Below are 22,500 nucleotides of genomic sequence, written 5' to 3' on the forward strand. Positions count from 1 at the left end.
AACAACTCTTGGTACACTATATAAAGTCAATGGTTCACTCACTCTGAAAGGGACACAGAAACGTATCCACTTTGTGACACAAACTGAAGAAGCTCAACCCCTGCTTACATTTCCAATATATATATATATATTTGAGTCTTGTTGGGGGGAAGAGGGCATATCCTATGTTGATTTATGACAAGTTCATTGACTAGGGCCCTATAAAATAGGCGTTGCGGACCGAATCACGGAATCCAGACATTAAACCGAAATTCAACAATATTCAAACATTTATTGAACTTAGTAAAATCAACTAAATCTATTCAACTTGTTAGAAAACGCATTCATTTGCCCAAGTCAATCACAAGACATGAACAAAATGCATCAGTGATTCGTATTTCCATGAACTTTCTGAAACGGCACAGGAATGCCCCTGTCTGTGTGCATGTGTGCGGTGCGCGCGTATGTCTACAGTTTGTGTAGCCGTTAGCGATGATGCTAATGATAACCTTCTTCTGGTAGGGAAGGAATGGCTTTCCCCAAAACCTTCGCAAGTAAATGTTAACTACAAAGTAGCCTATGCCTGCATGGCAGAATTATACCGTGATCATTTGCATCACTCCAGTTGCCATTTGTTCTACAGCAACACCGCTTAACCAAACAAAGGTCTCTTCCTGGTGCATGCTTGCATTTAAGGGTAACTACACCCCAACATCTAAATGTCTTACATTTTTCCCAGACCTCACAAATGGTCACCTGATAGGGTTTAAACATTGTTGTGGACATAGAACATCCAATTGTGCTGTTTTGCTATTAAAAAGGTGTACTTTTGAGAGCGAAAACCTGCCAAAACAGGGACAAACGGTCAACGGGGAAATCTAAACGGAGAAAAGGGAACTTGGGAATTAACGGAATCAGGCAAAACATTGAAGGGATTGTATAGTGCCCTAATGGACTACAGACATTGACTGTCTCCTAGACTAAAAACAAAGGCTGCATGTACTGCCTATATTTTGAGGGAAACGCACTGTCCATTATTTGATTTGATTTGATCAGGGCAGGGCAGCACACAAACTGCATTTAGTCCAATAACAATACATGATATTATTAGGGTGATAAATAAAAAGCAGTTGCTCCATGACACAAGAGCACGCTCTACTGGGACAAAAAGCTTACAGCACCTGGTATTCCCAGGCGGTCTCCCATCCAAGTACTAACCAGGCCCTACCCTGCTTAGCTTCCGAGATCGGACGAGATCGGGCGTATTCAGGCTGGTATGGCCGTAAGCGAGGGAACAACTCTTGGTACACTATATAAAGTCAATGTGTCACTCACTCTGAAAGGGACACAGAAACGTATCCACTTTGTGACACAAACTGAAGAAGCTCAACCCCCTGCTTACATTTCCAATATATATATATATATATTTGAGTCTTGTTGGGGGGGGGGGAAGAGGGCATATCTAATGTTGATTTATGACAAGTTCATTGACTAGGGCCCTATAAAATAGGCGTTGCGGACCGAATCACGGAATCCAGACATTAAACCGAAATTCAACAATATTCAAACATTTATTGAACTTAGTAAGAAATCAACTAAATCTATTCAACTTGTTAGAAAACGCATTCATTTGCCCAAGTCAATCATAAGACATGAACAAAATGCATCAGTGATTCGTATTTCCATGAACTTTCTGAAACGGCACAGGAATGCCCCTGTCTGTGTGCATGTGTGCGGTGCGGCGCGTATGTCTACACTTTGTGTAGCCAAGTTAGCGATGATGCTAATGATAACCTTCTTCTGGTAGGGAAGGAATGGCTTTCCCCAAAACCTTCGCAAGTAAATGTTAACTACAAAGTAGCCTATGCCTGCCTGGCAGAATTATACCGTGATCATTTGCATCACTCCAGTTGCCATTTGTTCTACAGCAACACCGCTTAACCAAACAAAGGTCTCTTCCTGGTGCATGCTTGCATTTAAGGGGTAACTACACCCCAACATCTAAATGTCTTAAATTTTTCCCAGACCTCACAAATGGTCACCTGATAGGGTTTAAACATTGTTGTGGACATAGAACATCCAATTGTGCTGTTTTGCTATTAAAAAGGTGTACTTTTGAGAGCGAAAACCTGCCAAAACAGGGACAAACGGTCAACGGGGGGAAATCTAAACGGAGAAAAGGGAACTTGGGAATTAACGGAATCAGGCAAAACATTGAAGGGATTGTATAGTGCCCTAATGGACTACAGACATTGACTGTCTCCTAGACTAAAAACAAAGGCTGCATGTACTGCCTATATTTTGAGGGAAACGCACTGTCCATTATTTTATTTGATTTGATCAGGGCAGGGCAGCACACAAACTGCATTTAGTCCAATAACAATCCATGATATTATTAGGGTGATAAATAAAAAGCAGTTGCTCCATGACACAAGAGCACGCTCTACTGGGACAAAAAGCTTACAGCACCTGGTATTCCCAGGCGGTCTCCCATCCAAGTACTAACCAGGCCCGACCCTGCTTAGCTTCCGAGATCGGGCGTATTCAGGCTGGTATGGCCGTAAGCGAGGGAACAACTCTTGGTACACTATATAAAGTCAATAGTTCACTCACTCTGAAAGGGACACAGAAACGTATCCACTTTGTGACACAAACTGAAGAAGCTCAACCCCTGCTTACATTTCCAAAATATATATATATATTTGAGTCTTGTTGGGGGGGAAGAGGGCATATCCTATGTTGATTTATGACAAGTTCATTGACTAGGGCCCTATAAAATAGGCGTTGTGGACCGAATCACGGAATCCAGACATTAAACCGAAATTCAACAATATTCAAACATTTATTGAACTTAGTAAGAAATCAACTAAATCTATTCAACTTGTTAGAAAACACATTCATTTGCCCAAGTCAATCATAAGACATGAACAAAATGCATCAGTGATTTGTATTTCCATGAACTTTCTGAAACGGCACAGGAATGCCCCTGTCTGTGTGCATGTGTGCGGTGCGCGCGTATGTCTACACTTTGTGTAGCCGTTAGCGATGATGCTAATGATAACCTTCTTCTGGTAGGGAAGGAATGGCTTTCCCCAAAACCTTCGCAAGTAAATGTTAACTACAAAGTAGCCTATGCCTGCATGGCAGAATTATACCATGATCATTTGCATCACTCCAGTTGCCATTTGTTCTACAGCAACACCGCTTAACCAAACAAAGGTCTCTTCCTGGTGCATGCTTGCATTTAAGGGTAACTACACCCCAACATCTAAATGTCTACATTTTTCCCAGACCTCACAAATGGTCACCTGATAGGGTTTAAACATTGTTGTGGACATAGAACATCCAATTGTGCTGTTTTGCTATTAAAAAGGTGTACTTTTGAGAGCGAAAACCTGCCAAAACAGGGACAAACGGTCAACGGGAAATCTAAACGGAGAAAAGGGAACTTGGGAATTAACGGAATCAGGCAAAACATTGAAGGGATTGTATAGTGCCCTAATGGACTACAGACATTGACTGTCTCCTAGACTAAAAACAAAGGCTGCATGTACTGCCTATATTTTGAGGGAAACGCACTGTCCATGATTTGATTTGATTTGATCAGGGCAGGGCAGCACACAAACTGCATTTAGTCCAATAACAATCCATGATATTATTAGGGTGATAAATAAAAAGCAGTTGCTCCATGACACAAGAGCACGCTCTACTGGGACAAAAAAGCTTACAGCACCTGGTATTCCCAGGCGGTCTCCCATCCAAGTACTAACCAGGCCCGACCCTGCTTAGCTTCCGAGATCGGACGAGATCGGGCGTATTCAGGCTGGTATGGCCGTAGCGAGGAACAACTCTTGGTACACTATATAAAGTCAATAGTTCACTCACTCTGAAAGGGACACAGAAACGTATCCACTTTGTGACACAAACTGAAGAAGCTCAACCCCTGCTTACATTTCCAAAATATATATATATATTTGAGTCTTGTTGGGGGGGAAGAGGGCATATCCTATGTTGATTTATGACAAGTTCATTGACTAGGGCCCTATAAAATAGGCGTTGTGGACCGAATCACGGAATCCAGACATTAAACCGAAATTCAACAATATTCAAACATTTATTGAACTTAGTAAGAAATCAACTAAATCTATTCAACTTGTTAGAAAACACATTCATTTGCCCAAGTCAATCATAAGACATGAACAAAATGCATCAGTGATTCGTATTTCCATGAACTTTCTGAAACGGCACAGGAATGCCCCTGTCTGTGTGCATGTGTGCGGTGCGCGCGTATGTCTACACTTTGTGTAGCCGTTAGCGATGATGCTAATGATAACCTTCTTCTGGTAGGGAAGGAATGGCTTTCCCCAAAACCTTCGCAAGTAAATGTTAACTACAAAGTAGCCTATGCCTGCATGGCAGAATTATACCGTGATCATTTGCATCACTCCAGTTGCCATTTGTTCTACAGCAACACCGCTTAACCAAACAAAGGTCTCTTCCTGGTGCATGCTTGCATTTAAGGGTAACTACACCCCAACATCTAAATGTCTTAAATTTTTCCCAGACCTCACAAATGGTCACCTGATAGGGTTTAAACATTGTTGTGGACATAGAACATCCAATTGTGCTGTTTTGCTATTAAAAAGGTGTACTTTTGAGAGCGAAAACCTGCCAAAACAGGGACAAACGGTCAACGGGGGAATCTAAACGGAGAAAAGGGAACTTGGGAATTAACGGAATCAGGCAAAACATTGAAGGGATTGTATAGTGCCCTAATGGACTACAGACATTGACTGTCTCCTAGACTAAAAACAAAGGCTGCATGTACTGCCTATATTTTGAGGGAAACGCACTGTCCATTATTTGATTTGATTTGATCAGGGCAGGGCAGCACACAAACTGCATTTAGTCCAATAACAATCCATGATATTATTAGGGTGATAAATAAAAAGCAGTTGCTCCATGACACAAGAGCACGCTCTACTGGGACAAAACGCTTACAGCACCTGGTATTCCTAGGCGGTCTCCCATCCAAGTACTAACCAGGCCCGACCCTGCTTAGCTTCCGAGATCTGACGAGATCGGGCGTATTTTTTTATTTATTTTTTATAACCCATCATAGCTTTACAGCTTATTTTTTTACATATCATAGCTTCATATTTCACATCACATCTTCACATCTCATAGCTTCACAGCTTATATTTTTACATATCATAGCTTCATATTTCACATCACATCTTCACATCTCATAGCTTCACAGCTTATTTTTACATATCATAGCTTCATATTTCACATCACATCTTCCCATCTCATAGCTTCACAGCTTATTTTTTACATATCATAGCTTCATATTTCACATCACATCTTCACATCTCAGATTATCAGTCCACGTCATAGCTTCTTACATGCTTTTACAGCAACTGGTATTCCAAGGTGGTCCCCCATCCAAGTACTAACCAGCCCTAAACCTGCTTAGCTTCCGAGATCTGACGAGATCGGGCGTATTCAGGCTGGTATGGCCGTAAGCGAGGGAACAACTCTTGGTACACTATATAAAGAAATGAACAAAATGTATCAGTGATTCGTATTTCCATGCAACTTAATGAACCGACTAAAAACAAAGGCTGAATGTACTGCCTATATTTTCAGGGAAACACACTGTATATTATTTAATTTAATCAGGTTAGGTCAGCACATACAAACTGCATTTAGTCCAATAAAAATACATGATATTATTAGGGTGATAAATAAAAGGCAGTTGCTCCATGACACATATATTTTGAGGGAAACGCACTGTCTATTATTTAAATTGATCAGGGCAGTGCAGGGCAGGGCACCACATACAAACTGCATTTAGTCCAATAAAAATACATGATATTATTAGGGTGATAAATAAAAGGCAGTTGCTCCATGACACAAGAGTACTCTCTAGTGGAACAAAAAGCTTACAGCACCTGGTATTCCCAGGCAGTCTCCCATCCAACCACTAACCAGGCCCGATCATGCTTAGCTTCAAAGATCAGACGACATCGGGCATATTCAGGCTGGTATGGCCGTAAGCACAGGAGCCACTCTTGGTACACTATATAAAGAAATGAACAAAATGTATCAGTGATTCGTATTTCCATGCAACTTAATGAACCGACTAAAAACAAAGGCTGAATTTACTGTCTATATTTTGAGGGAAACGCACTGTCTATTATTTAATTTGATCAGGGCAGGGCAGGGCAGCACACACAAACTGTATTTAGACCAATAAAAATACATGATATTATTAGGGTGATAAAAAAAAGGCAGTTGCTCCATGACACAAGAGTACTCTCTAGTGGAACAAAAAGCATACAGCACCTGGTATTCCAAGGCAGTCTCCCATCAAAGTATTAACCAGGCCCGATCGTGCTTAGCTTCCGAGTTCGGACGAGATCGGGCGTATTCAGGCTGGTATGGCCGTAAGCATGGGAACAACTTTTGGTACACTATATAAAGACATGAACAAAATGTATCAGTGATTCGTATTTCCATGCAACTTAATGAACCGACTAAAAACAAAGGCTGAATGTACTGCCTATATTTTCAGGGAAACGCACTGTCTATTATTTAATTTGATCAGGTTAGGACAGCACATACAAACTGCATTTAGTCCAATAAAAATACAGGATATTATTAGGGTGATAAATAAAAGGCAGTTGCTCCATACATTCACTAACTGTAAATCGCTCTGGATAAGAGCGTCTGCTAAATGACTAAAATGTAAATGATGGCAGCTGGTCCTTTTGTGGCAGGGCTGAAATGCAGTGTAAATGTTTTTTGGGGATTAAGTTCATTTTCATGGCAAAGAGGGACTTTGCAATTAATTGCAATTCATCTGATCGCTCTTCATGACATTCTGGAGTATATGCAAATTGCCATCATCAAAACTGAGGCAGCAGACTTTGTGAAAATTAGTATTTGTGTCATTCTCAAAACTTTTGACCACGACTGTCTGTACTGACATGTATGTGTAACTGATAGATGCACACACACGACATGTTCATGTTTCTAAATGTATGTCAATTGTATTTTGTCTGTAATGTCTTGTTCGTTATGTGTCGGACCCCAGTAAGACTAGCTGTCACCATTGATGTCAGCTAATGGGGATCCTAATAAATCAAATCAAATCAAGAGAGGATAGGCTGTGCTCAGTAAACTGACTACAGTGTGCAAGCCCACCTCCTGTCCTGACTGAGCAATTGATTTCTCCAATCTCTGAAAACTGCATTAGCCAAAACACATTGGTCGAGAGAAGGTCAGTGCCATCATGATGATGGAACGACAAGTTCACTAAACCCAGCACTCAATCACACAGGCATATGCATGCACGTACACACACACACACAAACGCAGGCAGATAGGCAGGAATGCATGCGCGCACATACACATATATTTGTGTATTGATTCTGATATTACAACACCTTGCACTATTCACTGAGATAACACCACTAGACCAGAGTCCCAAGGTACAGTATATGATTCCCCGTCCTACCTAGTTCTGCTTGGTTTAATGTTTGAAGTTAAAATGTTTATCCTGTAAATGTATAATAGACTTCATGCCGGCTGTGACCACAGTGGTGGAGGTCATAACACAGAGACATGGCTGCCTTTATTTGTTTAGCTACTGGCCCTCACTAAAAAGGAATCCAATAAGCCATCAGGATGCACCCTGTGGCCATACAAGTGTCTAGGGGTCTGAAAGGAAGACTAGGTAGAGTGCATAAACACACTGACAGACACACATAGAAGAAAACACACATCGTCCCTCTATAGGACACTTACTACCAACACACCCACATGTACATTAACCCTCTGAAACACATACACACACCCTGCATTTATCTGGCCATTAATGGTCTTGGCTGGAGGATGAAGGCATTTGTTATCGTCTTCAGGAGAGGCCAAGGTTTGTTCATCATCACTACCCAAGAGGCACCACTCTGATCTCTCTGTGCCAGTCTTTGTGTGCGGCTCACTGTGGATTCACCCAGGCTCACTGGCCTGTAAAGCAATCTAATCTTCACTGGACTGCAAGAGCCTTACTGCCTTTACAGAGAGCTGCAGGGCTAAACTGTAGCCAAACACTGAACTGGCAGTTTTTTATCGTTTTCAAATTAATGGCAACATTAATGATCTTTACTATCATTGGATAAAAAACATATTACACATGTAACAGTCTTGGGAGGATAAGAGAGAGAGAGAGAGAGAGAGAGAGAGAGAGAGAGAGAGGATACATTGGATAAATGGACTGACATTTTTGAAGGGAATCAATTCAGTTACCCCACTGAAACTTGCACTTGTGTGTAGCCTATGTTATGATGTGTAGACTATTTTATGATGTGTGTTGTACTAAACAGTATATTAGAAAACCATTCATGATCGCTTTACATACAACATTTGGTCATTGACATACTGTATGTAGTCATTTGATGCTCTCTGGTGGCCTTTTAAGGCATAGCAGCACAGCACTGCCTCCCCATGCTCTCCCATACAGATGACAAAGATGGTGAATAATGAAGGTGTCGCATAAAGGCTGTTTACCTATCTCTTATGCTACATGTGGCGGCGATCTGCTTTTAATAGTGCAGACATAGAAGATGTGTGAATATAGATGTGTTGCCATGACTCTTGCCCGCTGGCCTGCATGTATTCACTGAGTAGACTCTTGGACTACAACAAGTATGTATTCTGATTGCCAACAGTAGTAATATGTTGAGTGTGGCACTTGATAATCAACTTTATAATCATTCTCAATGTGGAGTGATTGACCTGTGCTCAGCCACCCTCTCCTTGCAACATGATGCAGGCAGGCAATAGATGAGAAAACAAAGTGCTTCAATAGGGTGAAGGCAGAGGTTGAATATGAGTACAGGCAGAGAGAGAGATGGAGAGAGAAGGAAAGAGAGAGACAGACATACAGATGTAGGATCTTAATTTGAGCCAGTTTGCTACAGCAGGAAAATAATTTTGCAGCAACAGGAAATGTGAATTATGATGTGGATTATAATTAATGGACATTTTTTGTAGGGGTTGATACATTTTCTGTTTGGGCAAATCAAGTCTGACATTTTAAAATGGAAATGACAAACTTTAGAAGCCTTTTGTAATACAATACAAGTTTGCATTTCTTGCTCTGCAGTACAAATCTCAGCAACAAAAGAGTGATCAAATTAAGATCCTACATCTGTACAGACAGACAGACATACAGACATACAGGCAGACTAGGTCTATAGTAATAGGCTGCTCCAGTGTTCTGGAACTTGATGATGTCACAATGCCACTTTACCAGGGATGGAGCACTAGTTATTATAAGGGAACATTATGAGGTAACGTTGCCACGGAAACACACTTCTAACATAATCCCAGACCACATTAAAATTGTTAGACAAGCTCAGGAAGAGCGTGTTAGCTACATCTCTCAACCTATAACTGATTTGATTGATTACAACAGTACACTACCCTAGCGTGTTATGGGTCAGACACTTAGTGACCCTGTCCCTCTGGTCTCCCCCTAGGGAGCAACCAAAGGAGACCCACAAACATAAAAATAAACCCAAGGAGAAGAGCATCCCTCCAGCCCTGACCTTTCTTCAGCTGTTTACACTGCTGAGCTGCGTCAGGATGAAGAAGACACCATTTGATCCCTCCCAGAGTGGTGAGGGGAGAAAGGCAACAACGATACGCGATACGAACAACAATAATGACTCTGATACTGGTGAGTGTGAGGAGGTGTCTATTGACTAGTGCTGCTACATAGTACAATTATTTAGGCTTCACTTGGAGGAAATGTTTCACTTACAGGCTCTGACTATTCTGCAGGTGATGTGAAAAGGATCAAGGACAAGAGTAAAGGAAAGGATCGGAAAGAGAAAGTTTGGATTGAAGTTAAGAAATCTCAGGACCACAAACGCAGAACCACACCGGAAACAGAAAAATACATTAAACAAAGATCTAACTCGGTAAGACATCCAAACCTGCTTATCAATGAGGATTTGCCAATGCATTTGATAATTGATAATGACCACAATAAGGAAAACACAGTATATTGTGTTGAATTTGATACTTTGACACTGCTTGACAAATGTGATAATGTCACAATGCCCCTTCGGATGGGGTAGGCCCTACTAGTTAAAAAAGTCTTAACGGAATCTTTGGAACGTCCCAACTCTGACCTTACCCCCATTGAAGTTGAAATTGAAATGGTTAAGGTAAGGGTTAAGGTTAGAGTTAGGGGTAAGGGTAGAGGTAAGGTTAGGGTTTAGGGTAGGGATGTCTCAAGGATCTCGGATAGCACTAACCCTAGTTATTATTGGGTAACATTTTGCCATGGAAACACACTAGAGCTCATTGGCTATTGATATTGTAGTTTGAAATATCAGTAGATTTCTAACTGATGTACTGATTGTGACCCTGAGGTCTCCCCTGTGGAGAAAGCAAAGGAGACCCAGCAGAAAGAGAAGAAGCAGAGCATCCATCCAGCTGTGGCGGCCCTGCAGCTGTTCACTCTCTTCTGCTGTGGAGGGAAAGTCAAGCTGAAGAAAACTCGTCCCTCTCAGCACAGACAGAGTAAAAAGGACCAGGACGAAGATAATGCATCTGATACTGGTGAGTGTTATGGGTTGTCTGTTGATTAGATATAGAATGATATTGCTCCACTTGGAAAGATGTGTCTTCAAAATCAAAATGTCTAATCTAAACAGGCTCAGACTGGTCTGGAGGAGATGTTACAACCAAAAGGTCAAGGACAAGAGTAATGGAAAGGTAGGGAGGGAGAAAGACTGGACTGAAGTCCAGCTATTGAAATCATCTCAAGACCATGAACCCAGAAGTACAACACCAGAAACAGACAAGGGAACTAATTTGGGACAAAGACTGAACTCTGTGAGACAAGCAAACATGCTGTATCATATTTTATTGTGAGCAAAAGATCTTTCCCATAATGTTTTATCATTGGGTATTGCAATTGTCTTATGCAGGCAAATCAAAGGACACCCCGGCAAGTGAAGACCCATGTGGAGAAAATGTACATAAGTCCTGACTCTCCGACTCTACCACGTGCCCACGTAAGTTACTGAAACCTGACTTACTATACGGACAGACAGAGATTCACACATCCAGGCAGTTTCCCCTCTGACCTCAACCTAACCCCCCTTTTCCTCCGGGTAGAGCTCCCTCTCCCAGTTCTCCCTGGCTAGGAACCTGGCCATCCTCCCACTGGAGTGGCAGCTACCTGGAGTCCCTCTGACCACCTCGTCTATGGCAACTAGGACAGAGAGAAAGCCATCCACTACCAACACTTCGACACAGGCGCAGACAGAAACACAGACAACAGATATGAACACAGACACACAGACCACTGCCACCTCTCAGAGACAGATCTCCATGGTGACCACCCAGTCATCAGAGACCATGACAGAGGTTCACACATCAGACTCAAGCACCCAGAACTCCACTCCTGACATGGCACTGACCCCTGAGAGCACTAAGGACATGATCGCTACTTATGAGGATGTGAAGGATGACTCTGCTGAAGATTTGATCTCCACCCTAACAGACACCTCTATGGAGAAATCCGTCAGTGAGACCAGCCTGAAAGCCCTCATCGCTGAGGATGAGGAAGATAACAATGAGATGAAGGATATGGCTGCCTCCGCTAGCCCTGCTACTGATAATGCCAATGAGGATGCAAAGCTACTGGAGCTACTTTATTATTATTATTATTATTACTTTATGACTACATGTTGACAGTGGAGACCGAGCTGTAGGCCTAATGAACATTTCAATATAGCAAAAGCTATACTATGTTCAATTAATAAAAACAGTTAATATTTCTGCAGCAAATGTTCACTACTGTTGATATGTGAAGCAGCATGCTTAGGTTAGGCATATGTGTTTGAATTCACCAAAACTAATACATAAACAAAAAATATATCAAACCACTACAGGTAGGGAAGAGTGAATACATCAGCATTGAGTTAATTTGGTCAATAATGATCCATGGGCATATTACATTCTGTAATATATGAAATAACAATCACCCACAGTGAATACAAAGCAGACATGTTCTATTTTCTCCCTCTGTCCTTCCCTCCCATGTCCTGATGAGGTTTAGATTGTCTTGTTATCCACCCCTTCAACTGTTTAGCATTTTAATAACGCCTCGCAATCTCAGGGCCTAATTATTTTTGATTCACATGCTTAAAATAGAGCCCACATATCACCACATATCTGAGCGGCCTGAAGGTGCTGTGTTACTGGTGGGTTTCCAACAGATTACAGGGAGATTGGTGAAATAAATCAACCTAAATAGGGATGATAGGAACATTATCATACTACAGCCTCATTCTCTTTGCCTATATTACAGCAGGGGAGGATATATTGGTGTCATCAGAGTAATGGAGTACCACACATACTGTATGTACCTCATGTTTTCACACATCATGATGTAGTCCTTGTAAGATAACTCTGGAGCGTGATCTTGTCGTTTTATCATCTTGAAGGGTGACAGAATAGTGAGCTTTATCCATGACTTTGAGAATGTAGTTATTTTATGAATTCTCACAGGTACGATTTCTGTCAAACTGCACTTTTCTGTCTCTGTCATGCCTGCGGTCACCAGATGTACAGCCTCCCCAGAGCTGCATATTCCACTGGCCTACATGCATGGATAATGAGCTGAGAGAAGTAGTTGCAGCACATCGTTTTAGGCTACAGCCAAGCTCTATCTTTAACCTGAGAAACATCTTAGTCCTACATGAGTGCACTCTCCACAACAAAGACCAGCCTGACATCAACATACTGTTGATAAAGTAGACATTGAATTAAATCAACATAACATAGACACTGTACATGTATTTTTGATGATTGTTAATCTAGAAAAGACGCAGAACATATTAACTCTGAAAGGGGAGAGAGAGAAGAGAGAGGGGGATGAATGGGTGGATAGAGGAGAGACAGTACAAGGGATGGTGAGATGTGTCCATTTATGAATTCAAATATTCCAACTCCCCAATAAGAGGATCAAAGGTTCTCTCACCCAGGTGTACAAACAAACAGACATGCACGGACACACACCTACACACTGTGACACTCTGGCTCCATGGACTTTATTATTGAGCCAGGGTTGTTATTTTTCACTTGGGTGTATTTCTATGTTGGGTATTCTAGTTGTGTATTTCTATGTTTGGTTGGAGTAGCTTGTTAGTCATATGACTCCCAATCGGAGGTAACGAGTGTCAGCTGTCGGCTCGTTATCTCTGATTGGGAGCCATATTTATACTGTGTGTTTTCACTGTGTGTTTGTGGGTTTTTGTTCCAGTGTTGTATGTTCTGTCGGTGTCACAGAGGACTTCACGTATCGTCATTTGTTGTTTTTTCGTGGTTGCTTTAATTAAATAAAGTCATCATGTTCACTCCACGCGCTGCGTATTGGTCCGCTCCTTCAGACGATCGTGACAGAAAAACCCACCGTAAAAGGACCAAGCAGCGTGTCCAGGAGCAAGACAGCTGGACATGGGAGGAAGCGCCTGGTAAGGAGATCGAGAGGCTGGCGATGGCCCAGGTGGGCAAATCGTGGTCTTGGGAGGACATGCTCGGGGGCAAGGGACCTTGGGGAGAATCAAGGCCCTGGCGAGAGAGGAGCAACGGCGTCAGCAGGTCCATCGTTGGAAGGACGAGAGGCAACCCCCAAAAAAATTTTTTTGGGGGGCACATGGCTAGGGCGGCTGGGCAGCAGGAGGCTGCCACAGGGAGATATGGAGAGAAGGCTATCGGATTACGGGAGCCATTGGCGAGTAGAGGAGGGAAGTTGTTGTGGCACGGCGTGAGAGACTGATGTGTGTTACCAGTCCGGTCCGGCCCGTTCCTGATCCCCCAGTTAAGGCCAGTGGTGTGTGTTCCCGGTACGGACCGGCCTGTTCCTACTCCACGCACCAGGTCCACGGTGTGCTACGCCAGCCCGGCCCGGCCTGTTCCGGCTACTCGCACCAGGGATACGGTGCGCTTCGCCAGCCCGGCCCGGCCTGTTCCTGCTCCACGCACCAGGGATACGGTGCGCTTCACCAGCCCGGCCCGGCCTGTCCCGGCCACTCGCACCAGGGATACGGTGCGCGTCGCCAGCCCGGTCCGGCCTGTTCCGGCCACTCGCACCAGGGATACGGTGCGCGTCGCCAGCCCAGCCCGGCCTGTTCCTGCTCCACGCACCAGGGATACGGTGCGCGGTCGCCAGTCCAGCCCGGCCGGTTCCTGCTCTACGCACTACGCCTGTGGTGTGCGTCACCAGCCCAGCCCGGCCTGTTCCTGCTCCACGCACGAAGCCTACGGGGTGCGTCACCAGTCCAGCCCGGCCTGTTCCTGCGCCACGCCACGAAGCCTACGGGGTGCGTCGCCAGCCCAGCCCGGCCGGTTCCTGCTCCACGCACTAGCCCTGAGATGCGTGTCCTCAGTCCGGGACCACCAGTTCCGGCACCACGTACTAGGCCTTATGTGCGTCCTCAGGGTCCAGCATGCCCTGTTCCTTCTCCCCGCACTAGCCCTGAGATGCGTGTCCTCAGCCTGGGACCACCAGTTCCGGCACCACGCATCAGGCCTACGGGGCGTCTCAGACGGCCAGAGTCTGCCGTCTGCCCAACGGGGCCTGAACTGCCCGTCTGCCCAACGGCGCCTGAACTGCCCGTCTGCCCAACGGCGCCTGAACTGCCCGTCTGCCCAACGGCGCCTGAACTGCCCGTCTGCCCGACGGCGCTTGAACTACCCGTCTGCCCAACGGCGCTAAAGCCGCCCGTCTGTACTGAGCCTGCAAAGCCGCCCGTCTGCCATGAGCCTTCAGAGCCGTCCGCCAGATCGGAGCCGCTAGAGCCTTCCGCCAGACAGGAGCCGCTGGAGCCTTCCGCCAGAGCGGGAGCCAGAGCCGTCCGCCAGACAGGATCAGCCAGAGCCGTCCGCCAGACAGGATCAGCCAGAGCCGTCCGCCAGACAGGATCAGCCAGGAGCCTTCCGCCAGACAGGATCAGCCAGAGTCTTCCGCCAGCCATGAGCAGCCAGATCCGTCAGCCAGCCACGAGCAGCCAGATCCGTCAGCCAGCCATGAGCAGCCAGATCCGTCAGCCAGCCATGAGCAGCCAGATCCGTCAGCCAGCCATGAGCAGCCAGATTCTTCAGCCAGCCATGAGCAGCCAGATCCGTCAGCCAGCCATGAGCAGCCAGATCCGTCAGCCAGCCATGAGCCGTCCAGCCAGGATCCGCCAGAGCCGTCCAGCCAGGATCCGCCATTTAGTCCGGTACTGCCCCTTAGCCCGGTGCTGTCCCTTATCCTGGTGCTGCCCCTTATCCTGGTGCTGCCCCTTATCCTGGTGCTGTCCCTTATCCTGGTGCTGCCCCTTAGTCCGGTGCTGCCCCTTAGTCCGGTGCTGCCCCTTAGTCCGGTGCTGCCCCTTAGTCCGGTGCTGCCCCTTAGTCCGGTGCTGCCTCTTAGTCCGGTGCTGCCCCTTAATCCAGTGGGGTTAAATGGGAGGGTGGTCATTTGGAGGAGGCTACGTAAGCAGGTAGTGACTATGGTGGGGTGGGGACCACGACCAGTGCCAGAGCCGCCACCATGGACAGACGCCCACCCAGACCCTCCCCTAGACTGTATGCTGGTGCGCCCGGAGTTCGCACCTTTAGGGGGGGGTACTGTGACACTCTGGCTCCATGGACTTTATTATTGAGCCAGGGTTGTTATTTTTCACTTGGGTGTATTTCTATGTTGGGTATTCTAGTTGTGTATTTCTATGTTTGGTTGGAGTAGCTTGTTAGTCATATGACTCCCAATCGGAGGTAACGAGTGTCAGCTGTCGGCTCGTTATCTCTGATTGGGAGCCATATTTATACTGTGTGTTTTCACTGTGTGTTTGTGGGTTTTTGTTCCAGTGTTGTATGTTCTGTCGGTGTCACAGAGGACTTCACGTATCGTCATTTGTTGTTTTTTCGTGGTTGCTTTAATTACAGTTTTTTCCAACTGCTTACACACGTTTTCAAAACTATGTCTCCTTTTTTCAAAACTCTACACACAATTCCCAAAACTGCACACACAAAATGCTAAATGCCTCACATCTCCTTCAAAATGTAACACTTCATTCAAAATGCCATAAACACATGTCAGAATGAAGCATTTGCATCAAATGGCAAACACTACTTTCATAATAGTAAATTTTTGGATATACCATGTAAACACTGTTGTTCTAAATCTAAAGCCCTTTGGTCTTTCATAGGCTTATATATACATTCCAATACAATGTTCTACAGTGAAAGTAATCTGCTGAGAGGGGTAACAAGTACACTGTAACACCAATGCAATGTAGAAACAGAAAATATTTATTAGGCCAAACATTACTGTTGTATACAGTAGCATACAACAAAACCATAAACATATGTAAACCAAAAGTATATTCTTTAGAATACAGTAAAGAACACAAAAGTGTGTGGGGGTCCGTGGGGGCAGTCCAGGAATTGGTAGGCGGGGGGGCAGTCACCAGTGCTAAGCTACGCTTCATCTCTTCTCCGGGCTGGGTCTGGTCACAATACTTCGTCCACATCACAAGATACGTTTTCTCTTGCCAAACATCGAGGAAGTATCTCCCTAGCATGGCGTATCCAACCTTGAACAGAGGCAACCTCTATGTCCCCACATGCGTCCTCCATTGCCTGGAGAAGCGGCACGCGGGCATAGGGTTGGCAATCATACACTTTCCAGCGCCAGGCTGAAAAGAATTCCTCTATGGGATTTAGAAAAAGGTGAATATGGGGGTAGGTACAAAACTACAAATTGTGGATGGGTGGCAAACCAGTTTTGGGCCAGAACAGCCCGGTGAAAACTAACATTGTCCCATATAACCACAAATCTAGCAGGCTCCTGATATGGATCAGGGACAAGCATTGTGTAAATTGCATCCAGAAAAGTGAGGATATGGCCGGTGTTGTACGGACCCAGTGTGGCATTGTGATGGAGGACCCCGTTTTGAGTGATGGCAGCACACATAGTTATATTACCCCCCACGCTGTCCAGGGACATTGGTAATTGCCCTCTGTCCTATTACATTTATTCCATGCGGCGCCTGGTTTTGGTGAGGTTAAAGCCAACCTCATCCACATAAATAAATGTACATGGGCATCCATCTCCAATACTCTCTGTAACAGACAAAAGGATATACAGATGAGTAAATATGGTATGTCTGAAGTACTGGAAGTAGTGTTGCATACATACCTCTACAAAGTAATGTCGCAGATTCTTGACTCTGTCAGAGTTTCTCTCAAATGGCACCTTGTAAAGTTTTTTCATCGTCACTTGGTGCCATTGGAGGATGCGTTGTATGGTCGACAGGCTTACAGCATTGATGTTGTTAAATATGGTGTCATTATTCAAGATATGCTCTCTTATCTCTCAAATCCTAATTGCATTGTTGGCCAAAAACATATTTATAATTGCAGTCTCTTGTACATCTGTAAACAAACGTCCTCGTCCTCCATGATGTCTTTGCCTTTCCACTCTGTACAGAATTCAAACACAGTATGTGTTCAGCATAGGAACTGTAAACAATGTACACAAAAATGTAGTACAGCATGATAACCAACCTCATTCATTCAATGCAGTGCAGTACATGGATGGCTTAGAGTTACAAATGTTTATGCAATACTATGCAGTCATACGTATTTTACAGTACATTACTCTAATGCTAAAATAGTCATTAGATAGTTGCATACCTGTTCTCATTTCTGAAGGTTCGAATTATGGACGCCACTGTAAATCGACTCAAGTTGGGCTGGACTCTCAGTCCAGCCTCTCTCATGGTCAAACCGTGGTTGATCACATGATCAACAAGTGTTGCCCTAATCTCATCAGAGATGGCTCTCCTTCCTTCTCTTCTTTGCCCTCGTCCTCTTCCTCTTCCTCCTCCTCCTCCTCCTCCTCCAACTCTTCATCTTTGAATTTGTCCTCGTTGTTGTCCCCTGCCTCTCCCTCCTACTCCTCTTGCTCTGTCCATTGTTGGCATCCATTGTTCAAAACAGTCCTATACTACAGTAAAGCAGTGATTGGTTAGTGATCAGTAAAGCAATTAGTGTTTGAACATTCGAGGAGAGTGTGTTTGACCTGGTGAATAAGTGTAGCATTTTGATTGGTTGTGTTTGGAAAAGGAAAGCAAGTCACTTCCTGTTAGATTTTTGTGTTTTAGGTAGAGAATTGTGTGTAGTGTTTTGAAAAAAGTGTTTTATGCAATTGACAACTGAGTCAAAGGCTGAGAAATAGCTTATGGTTTTGGAGATTTGGTGTGTAGTTTTGCACTTTGAGTGAGAAGTTTCAAAAATCGTGTGACATGAAAAGATTTTGTGTGTAAGCAGTTGGAAAAAACTGTAAATAAAGTCATCATGTTCACTCCACGCGCTGCGTATTGGTCCGCTCCTTCAGACGATCGTGACACACACACAAAAATACCCACGCACACACCCACTCCTCTATCCACATAAAGTGGTCAGGGCATCACAGTGATTTAGCTACAAGGACATTGAGAGAAGCCATTTCTCTGCTCTAGAGACTGTAACATTGATGAGGTTCACTGGACGTTCAAACACACCTCCAACATGTCCGTGAAATAAAAGATTACATCATCATTTTAATCCAAGTACTTTTCATATGACTGCACAGTTAGATAAGTATTACTACAGTGAGGACAATTAATAGAGATCCACACTCTTTTCACACTTCGGTAGGCTATCTATGCCAGGGGCTATTCTAGATCCTGAGCTATGAGAATCCCTTGACCTGGCCGAGCTCCCCTCACTGTACTGTAACACCAGGCTAACACCTATCAAGAGTAATCATGGCTTTAAGTGACCAGTCTATCCTCAGGGGGATACTCCTGACAACACATTGACAGCCAGGCTCTATTACGGTCTGTCAGCTGCTGTTTTTGCTGGCTCTGTCTTTACCCTGCTCATAGGACATGATGGACAGTGTGTGTGTGTGCGTGTGTGTGTGTGTGTGTGTGTGTGTGTGTGTGTGTGTGTGCGTGCGTGCGCTTGCGTACATGCGCTCATGCCTATGCATGCATGCCTATGTTTGTGTGTGTCCGTGTCTGCATTAATGTGTGTGTGCATGCGTTCCTATGCATGCATGCGTGGGTGCACATGCAAATCTGTGTGTGTGTGTGTGTGTGTATGTGTGTGTGGGTGTATGACTGAGGGCTGGAATGAACAGTCAACTGTTTATCATTAGTGTCTAGCTTCAGAGGGAGAGCAATAAGACAGTGATGTATGAATGTCCCCTGAGCAATCAGAGACACTATGAGCCATCATGGGAAGAATATATACAGCTTGGTACGAGACTCTGAAACAATGAATGGGTTTGATAGACAAAACATTTTTATACTCTACTACAGTGTTTCCCAACTCCGGTCCTCGAGTACACCCAACCAGTGGAGGCTGCTGAGGGGAGGACAGCTCATAATAATGGTTGGAATGGAGTAAATGGAATGGTATCAACAACATGGTTTTCATCTGTTTGATACCATTCCATTCACTCCATTCCAGCTATTCCACTCCAGCCATTATTATGAACCGTCCTCCACTTATGAGCAGCCTCCACTGCCCCCAACAATACATATCTTGTTGTGGCCCCGGACAAGCACACCTGATTGTACTTGTCAACTAATCATCAAGCCCTTGACATCTGAATCAGGTGTTTTTGTCCAGGGCTACAATACAAATGTGTACTGGAGGACTGGAGTTGGGAAAAACTGTGATAATATGATACTATATGATACTATATGATACTATATGATACAGATTCTCTCTCTCTCTCTCTCTCTCTCTCTCTCTCTCTCTCTCTCTCTCTCTCTCTCTCTCCCTTCCTCTGAACCATAGAGTTGTATTGTTACAGTTTTTCTCATTTGCTAAAACACTAAACCCTATTGTCTGAACCAAATGCTCAGTTGCCTGAACCCACTGATTGAATCAATCACTCTTTTGGCAAAACCATAAGCACTTTTCACCTGTTTAGACATAACTTGCCAACACATTTTCATTGTGATGCACCCGTGCTGCATAATGGTGAGCACAGGTGACAAAAAGTCAAACACGATTAGAGCACAGGGGTCACCACTTGAACACAACAACTCAAAATTGATCACACTTGTGGCTAATGATGTGAGGGAACATATACAGTAAGCCAGTTCAGAGAGCACTGGTTTGTGAGGCCCTACAATGGATAGAAATCTGAGAGGAAGAGTTCGTGTGAGAGGAGGTCGAGGTGGTCGAGGTGGTCAGCGAAGACAAAGGACAGTAATATCTGATGAAATCAGAGCTACTGTGATTGACCATGTTCTTGTCCATGGTATGAGCATGAGGGAGGCTGGACAAAGGGTACAACCAAACATCAGTAGATTCACTGTGTCCACCATAATCCGAAGATTTAGAGAAGAGAACAGGTAATTACCTTTTTTGACATTATAGTACAGTATGTAAATGTTGACAGCAATTACTGTATGACATACTATATACTGTACCACAGTATACTGTAAGTAAATATATGTTTCAGTACATCACTGTACCAATGTACTGTAGTATTGTAATGGAGGGTTGGTCTAACTGTTTGTAGGCCTAGTATTCCATGTATATTTTTGTAACTCCATGTTCTCTTTTTGTAGAATTGAAAGACTGCCACATGGGGGTGGGAGGACAGGTATGTTCTCCCCACACCAAGAGACCCTAATTGTTGATATGGTCCGTGAGAACAATGCCATTAAACTGAGCGAAATTCAGCAGAAGATCATTGAGGACCATTTAAATGTTGAGGGTATCAACAGTGTCAGCCTCTCTACTGTTGATTGTGTCCTCAAGCGCAACAGACTGCGCATGAAACAGCTATACAGAGTGCCCTTTGATCGCAACTCAGACAGAGTCAAAGAGCAAAGATTCCAGTATGTACAGGTTGGCATATATCCAGACACATTCAATGTTGATTACTCTAAGTAGTGATTTACTGTAGTGGCCTAAATCACTTTTCCGTATCACTTACAAAACTATATCTATTTCTACAGAGGGTTTTTCAACTGGATGCAATGGAAAGACACCATCAATACATCTACATGGATGAAGCTGGGTTTAATCTCACCAAAAGGAGAAGGAGAGGCCGTAATGTGATTGGCCATCGGGCCATTGTTTGTGTTCCTGGGCAGCGTGGTGGCAATGTCACATTATGTGCTGCCATCAGCAATCATGGGGTTGTCCACCATCATGCCAACCTGGGGCCCTCAACACTCACCAGCTCCTCATTTTCCTCAATCACATGCGAGATGCTTTGTTAGGGCAGCAGGATGAGCATCCCATCTATGTTGTTGTTTGGGACAATGTGAGTTTTCACAGAGCCCTCCAGGTTAGAGAGTGGTACAATATGAACCAAGGTTTTATCAATCTTTGCCTTCCACCGTGTTCCCATTTCCTAAACCCCATTGAGGAATTCTTCTCCTCATGGCGGTGGAAGGTATATGAACGCCAACCTTACACCAGGGTAAATCTCCTGCAAGCCATGGGACTTGCCTGTGGTGACATAGGTGTGGAGGCATGCCAAGCCTGGATATGGCATGCCAGGGTTTTTTCCCCGTTGCCTGGCCAGACAAAATGTGGCCTGTGATGTGGATGAAGTCCTGTGGCCTGACCCAGTACGGAGACATGATGCTGTGGCTGAGTAATGCACTTATTTGTATATTTTTGTACTTTATTTTTACATGGGCTTACTGTACACAAGTGGCAAACGCATAAGATTTCTGTTTGTTTTTACAAGTGCTACATGTAAATGCACAAGATTTCTGTTTTGTCTTTTTGTACAAGTGCTAAATGCACAGTTTTTTTTGTTTTGCAACATGCATTTAGCCTACAGTGAACAATAAACATTTATTTCTCCAGCTTCATGTCCTGAGCATTGTGTTTTCTATTTTTCTACGTAGTGTTTAGTGACTGTTCAGTAGTGTTTTTATTTTGATTGACTCGGGGCACGATTTGACAACATAGTTCAGTTTTTGAGCACAGATTGAACTGTTTTGAGGTGAAAGTTTGGTTTTGCAAGAAGAGTCTGAGGTTTTGTGAATGTAGCTTGAAAATTGGGTTTTGTGTTCACAGTTAAGAGAAAAGGAGAGCAGCTTTCAAGAAATGTGTCTTAGCAATCGAGAAAAACTGTAATTCCACAGACATCGCTCTGTCAGTGAGACCCCATGGAACAGACATAGCATCTCTTGTGTCACCCTAATAATAAATGACATATATTTTGAGGGACAAGCACTGTCTATTATTTAATTTCACCAGGGCAGGGCAGCACATACAAACTGCATTTAGTCCAATAAAAATACATGATATTATTAGGGTGATAAATAAAAGGCAGTTGCTCCATGACACATATATTTTGAGGGAAACGCACTGTCTATTATTTAATTTGATCAGGGCAGGGCAGGGCAGCACATACAAACT

General features: G+C 44.1%; 1 protein-coding gene, 2 non-coding genes and 4 pseudogenes across 4 annotated transcripts; 1 reads left to right on the forward strand and 6 right to left on the reverse strand.

Moving 5' to 3' along the window:
• Nucleotides 1–1,148: 1,148 nt before the first annotated feature.
• On the reverse strand, nt 1,149–1,267 carry LOC123490220. Its single transcript, XR_006660836.1, has one exon. It is a non-coding gene; the product is annotated as a 5S ribosomal RNA (ribosomal RNA).
• A 1,169-nt stretch (nt 1,268–2,436) lies between these two features.
• Nucleotides 2,437–2,545, reverse strand: LOC123490222 (annotated as a pseudogene).
• Nucleotides 2,546–3,700: 1,155 nt separating this feature from the next.
• LOC123490227 lies at nt 3,701–3,818 on the reverse strand. Its single transcript, XR_006660839.1, has one exon. It is a non-coding gene; the product is annotated as a 5S ribosomal RNA (ribosomal RNA).
• A 1,569-nt stretch (nt 3,819–5,387) lies between these two features.
• Nucleotides 5,388–5,506, reverse strand: LOC123490221 (annotated as a pseudogene).
• Nucleotides 5,507–5,921: 415 nt separating this feature from the next.
• LOC123490224 lies at nt 5,922–6,040 on the reverse strand (annotated as a pseudogene).
• Nucleotides 6,041–6,315: 275 nt separating this feature from the next.
• On the reverse strand, nt 6,316–6,434 carry LOC123490228 (annotated as a pseudogene).
• A 3,129-nt stretch (nt 6,435–9,563) lies between these two features.
• Nucleotides 9,564–11,769, forward strand: LOC123490219 (cell wall protein IFF7-like). Of its 2 annotated transcripts, XM_045220313.1 has the most exons (5): nt 9,564–9,724; nt 9,829–9,968; nt 10,425–10,614; nt 10,710–11,072; nt 11,176–11,769. In XM_045220313.1, the coding sequence occupies exons 4-5, from the start codon at nt 10,980–10,982 to the stop codon at nt 11,752–11,754; spliced, it is 672 nt and encodes a 223-aa protein (XP_045076248.1). In that variant the 5' UTR covers nt 9,564–9,724; nt 9,829–9,968; nt 10,425–10,614; nt 10,710–10,979; the 3' UTR covers nt 11,755–11,769. The 2 variants fall into 2 exon arrangements, with proteins under 2 accessions (XP_045076248.1, XP_045076246.1); XM_045220311.1 differs by having other exon boundaries at nt 9,564–9,968.
• Nucleotides 11,770–22,500: the final 10,731 nt, after the last annotated feature.

The sequence above is a fragment of the Coregonus clupeaformis genome, unplaced genomic scaffold (assembly GCF_020615455.1).
Source record: "Coregonus clupeaformis isolate EN_2021a unplaced genomic scaffold, ASM2061545v1 scaf3545, whole genome shotgun sequence".
Lineage (NCBI taxonomy): Eukaryota > Metazoa > Chordata > Actinopteri > Salmoniformes > Salmonidae > Coregonus > Coregonus clupeaformis.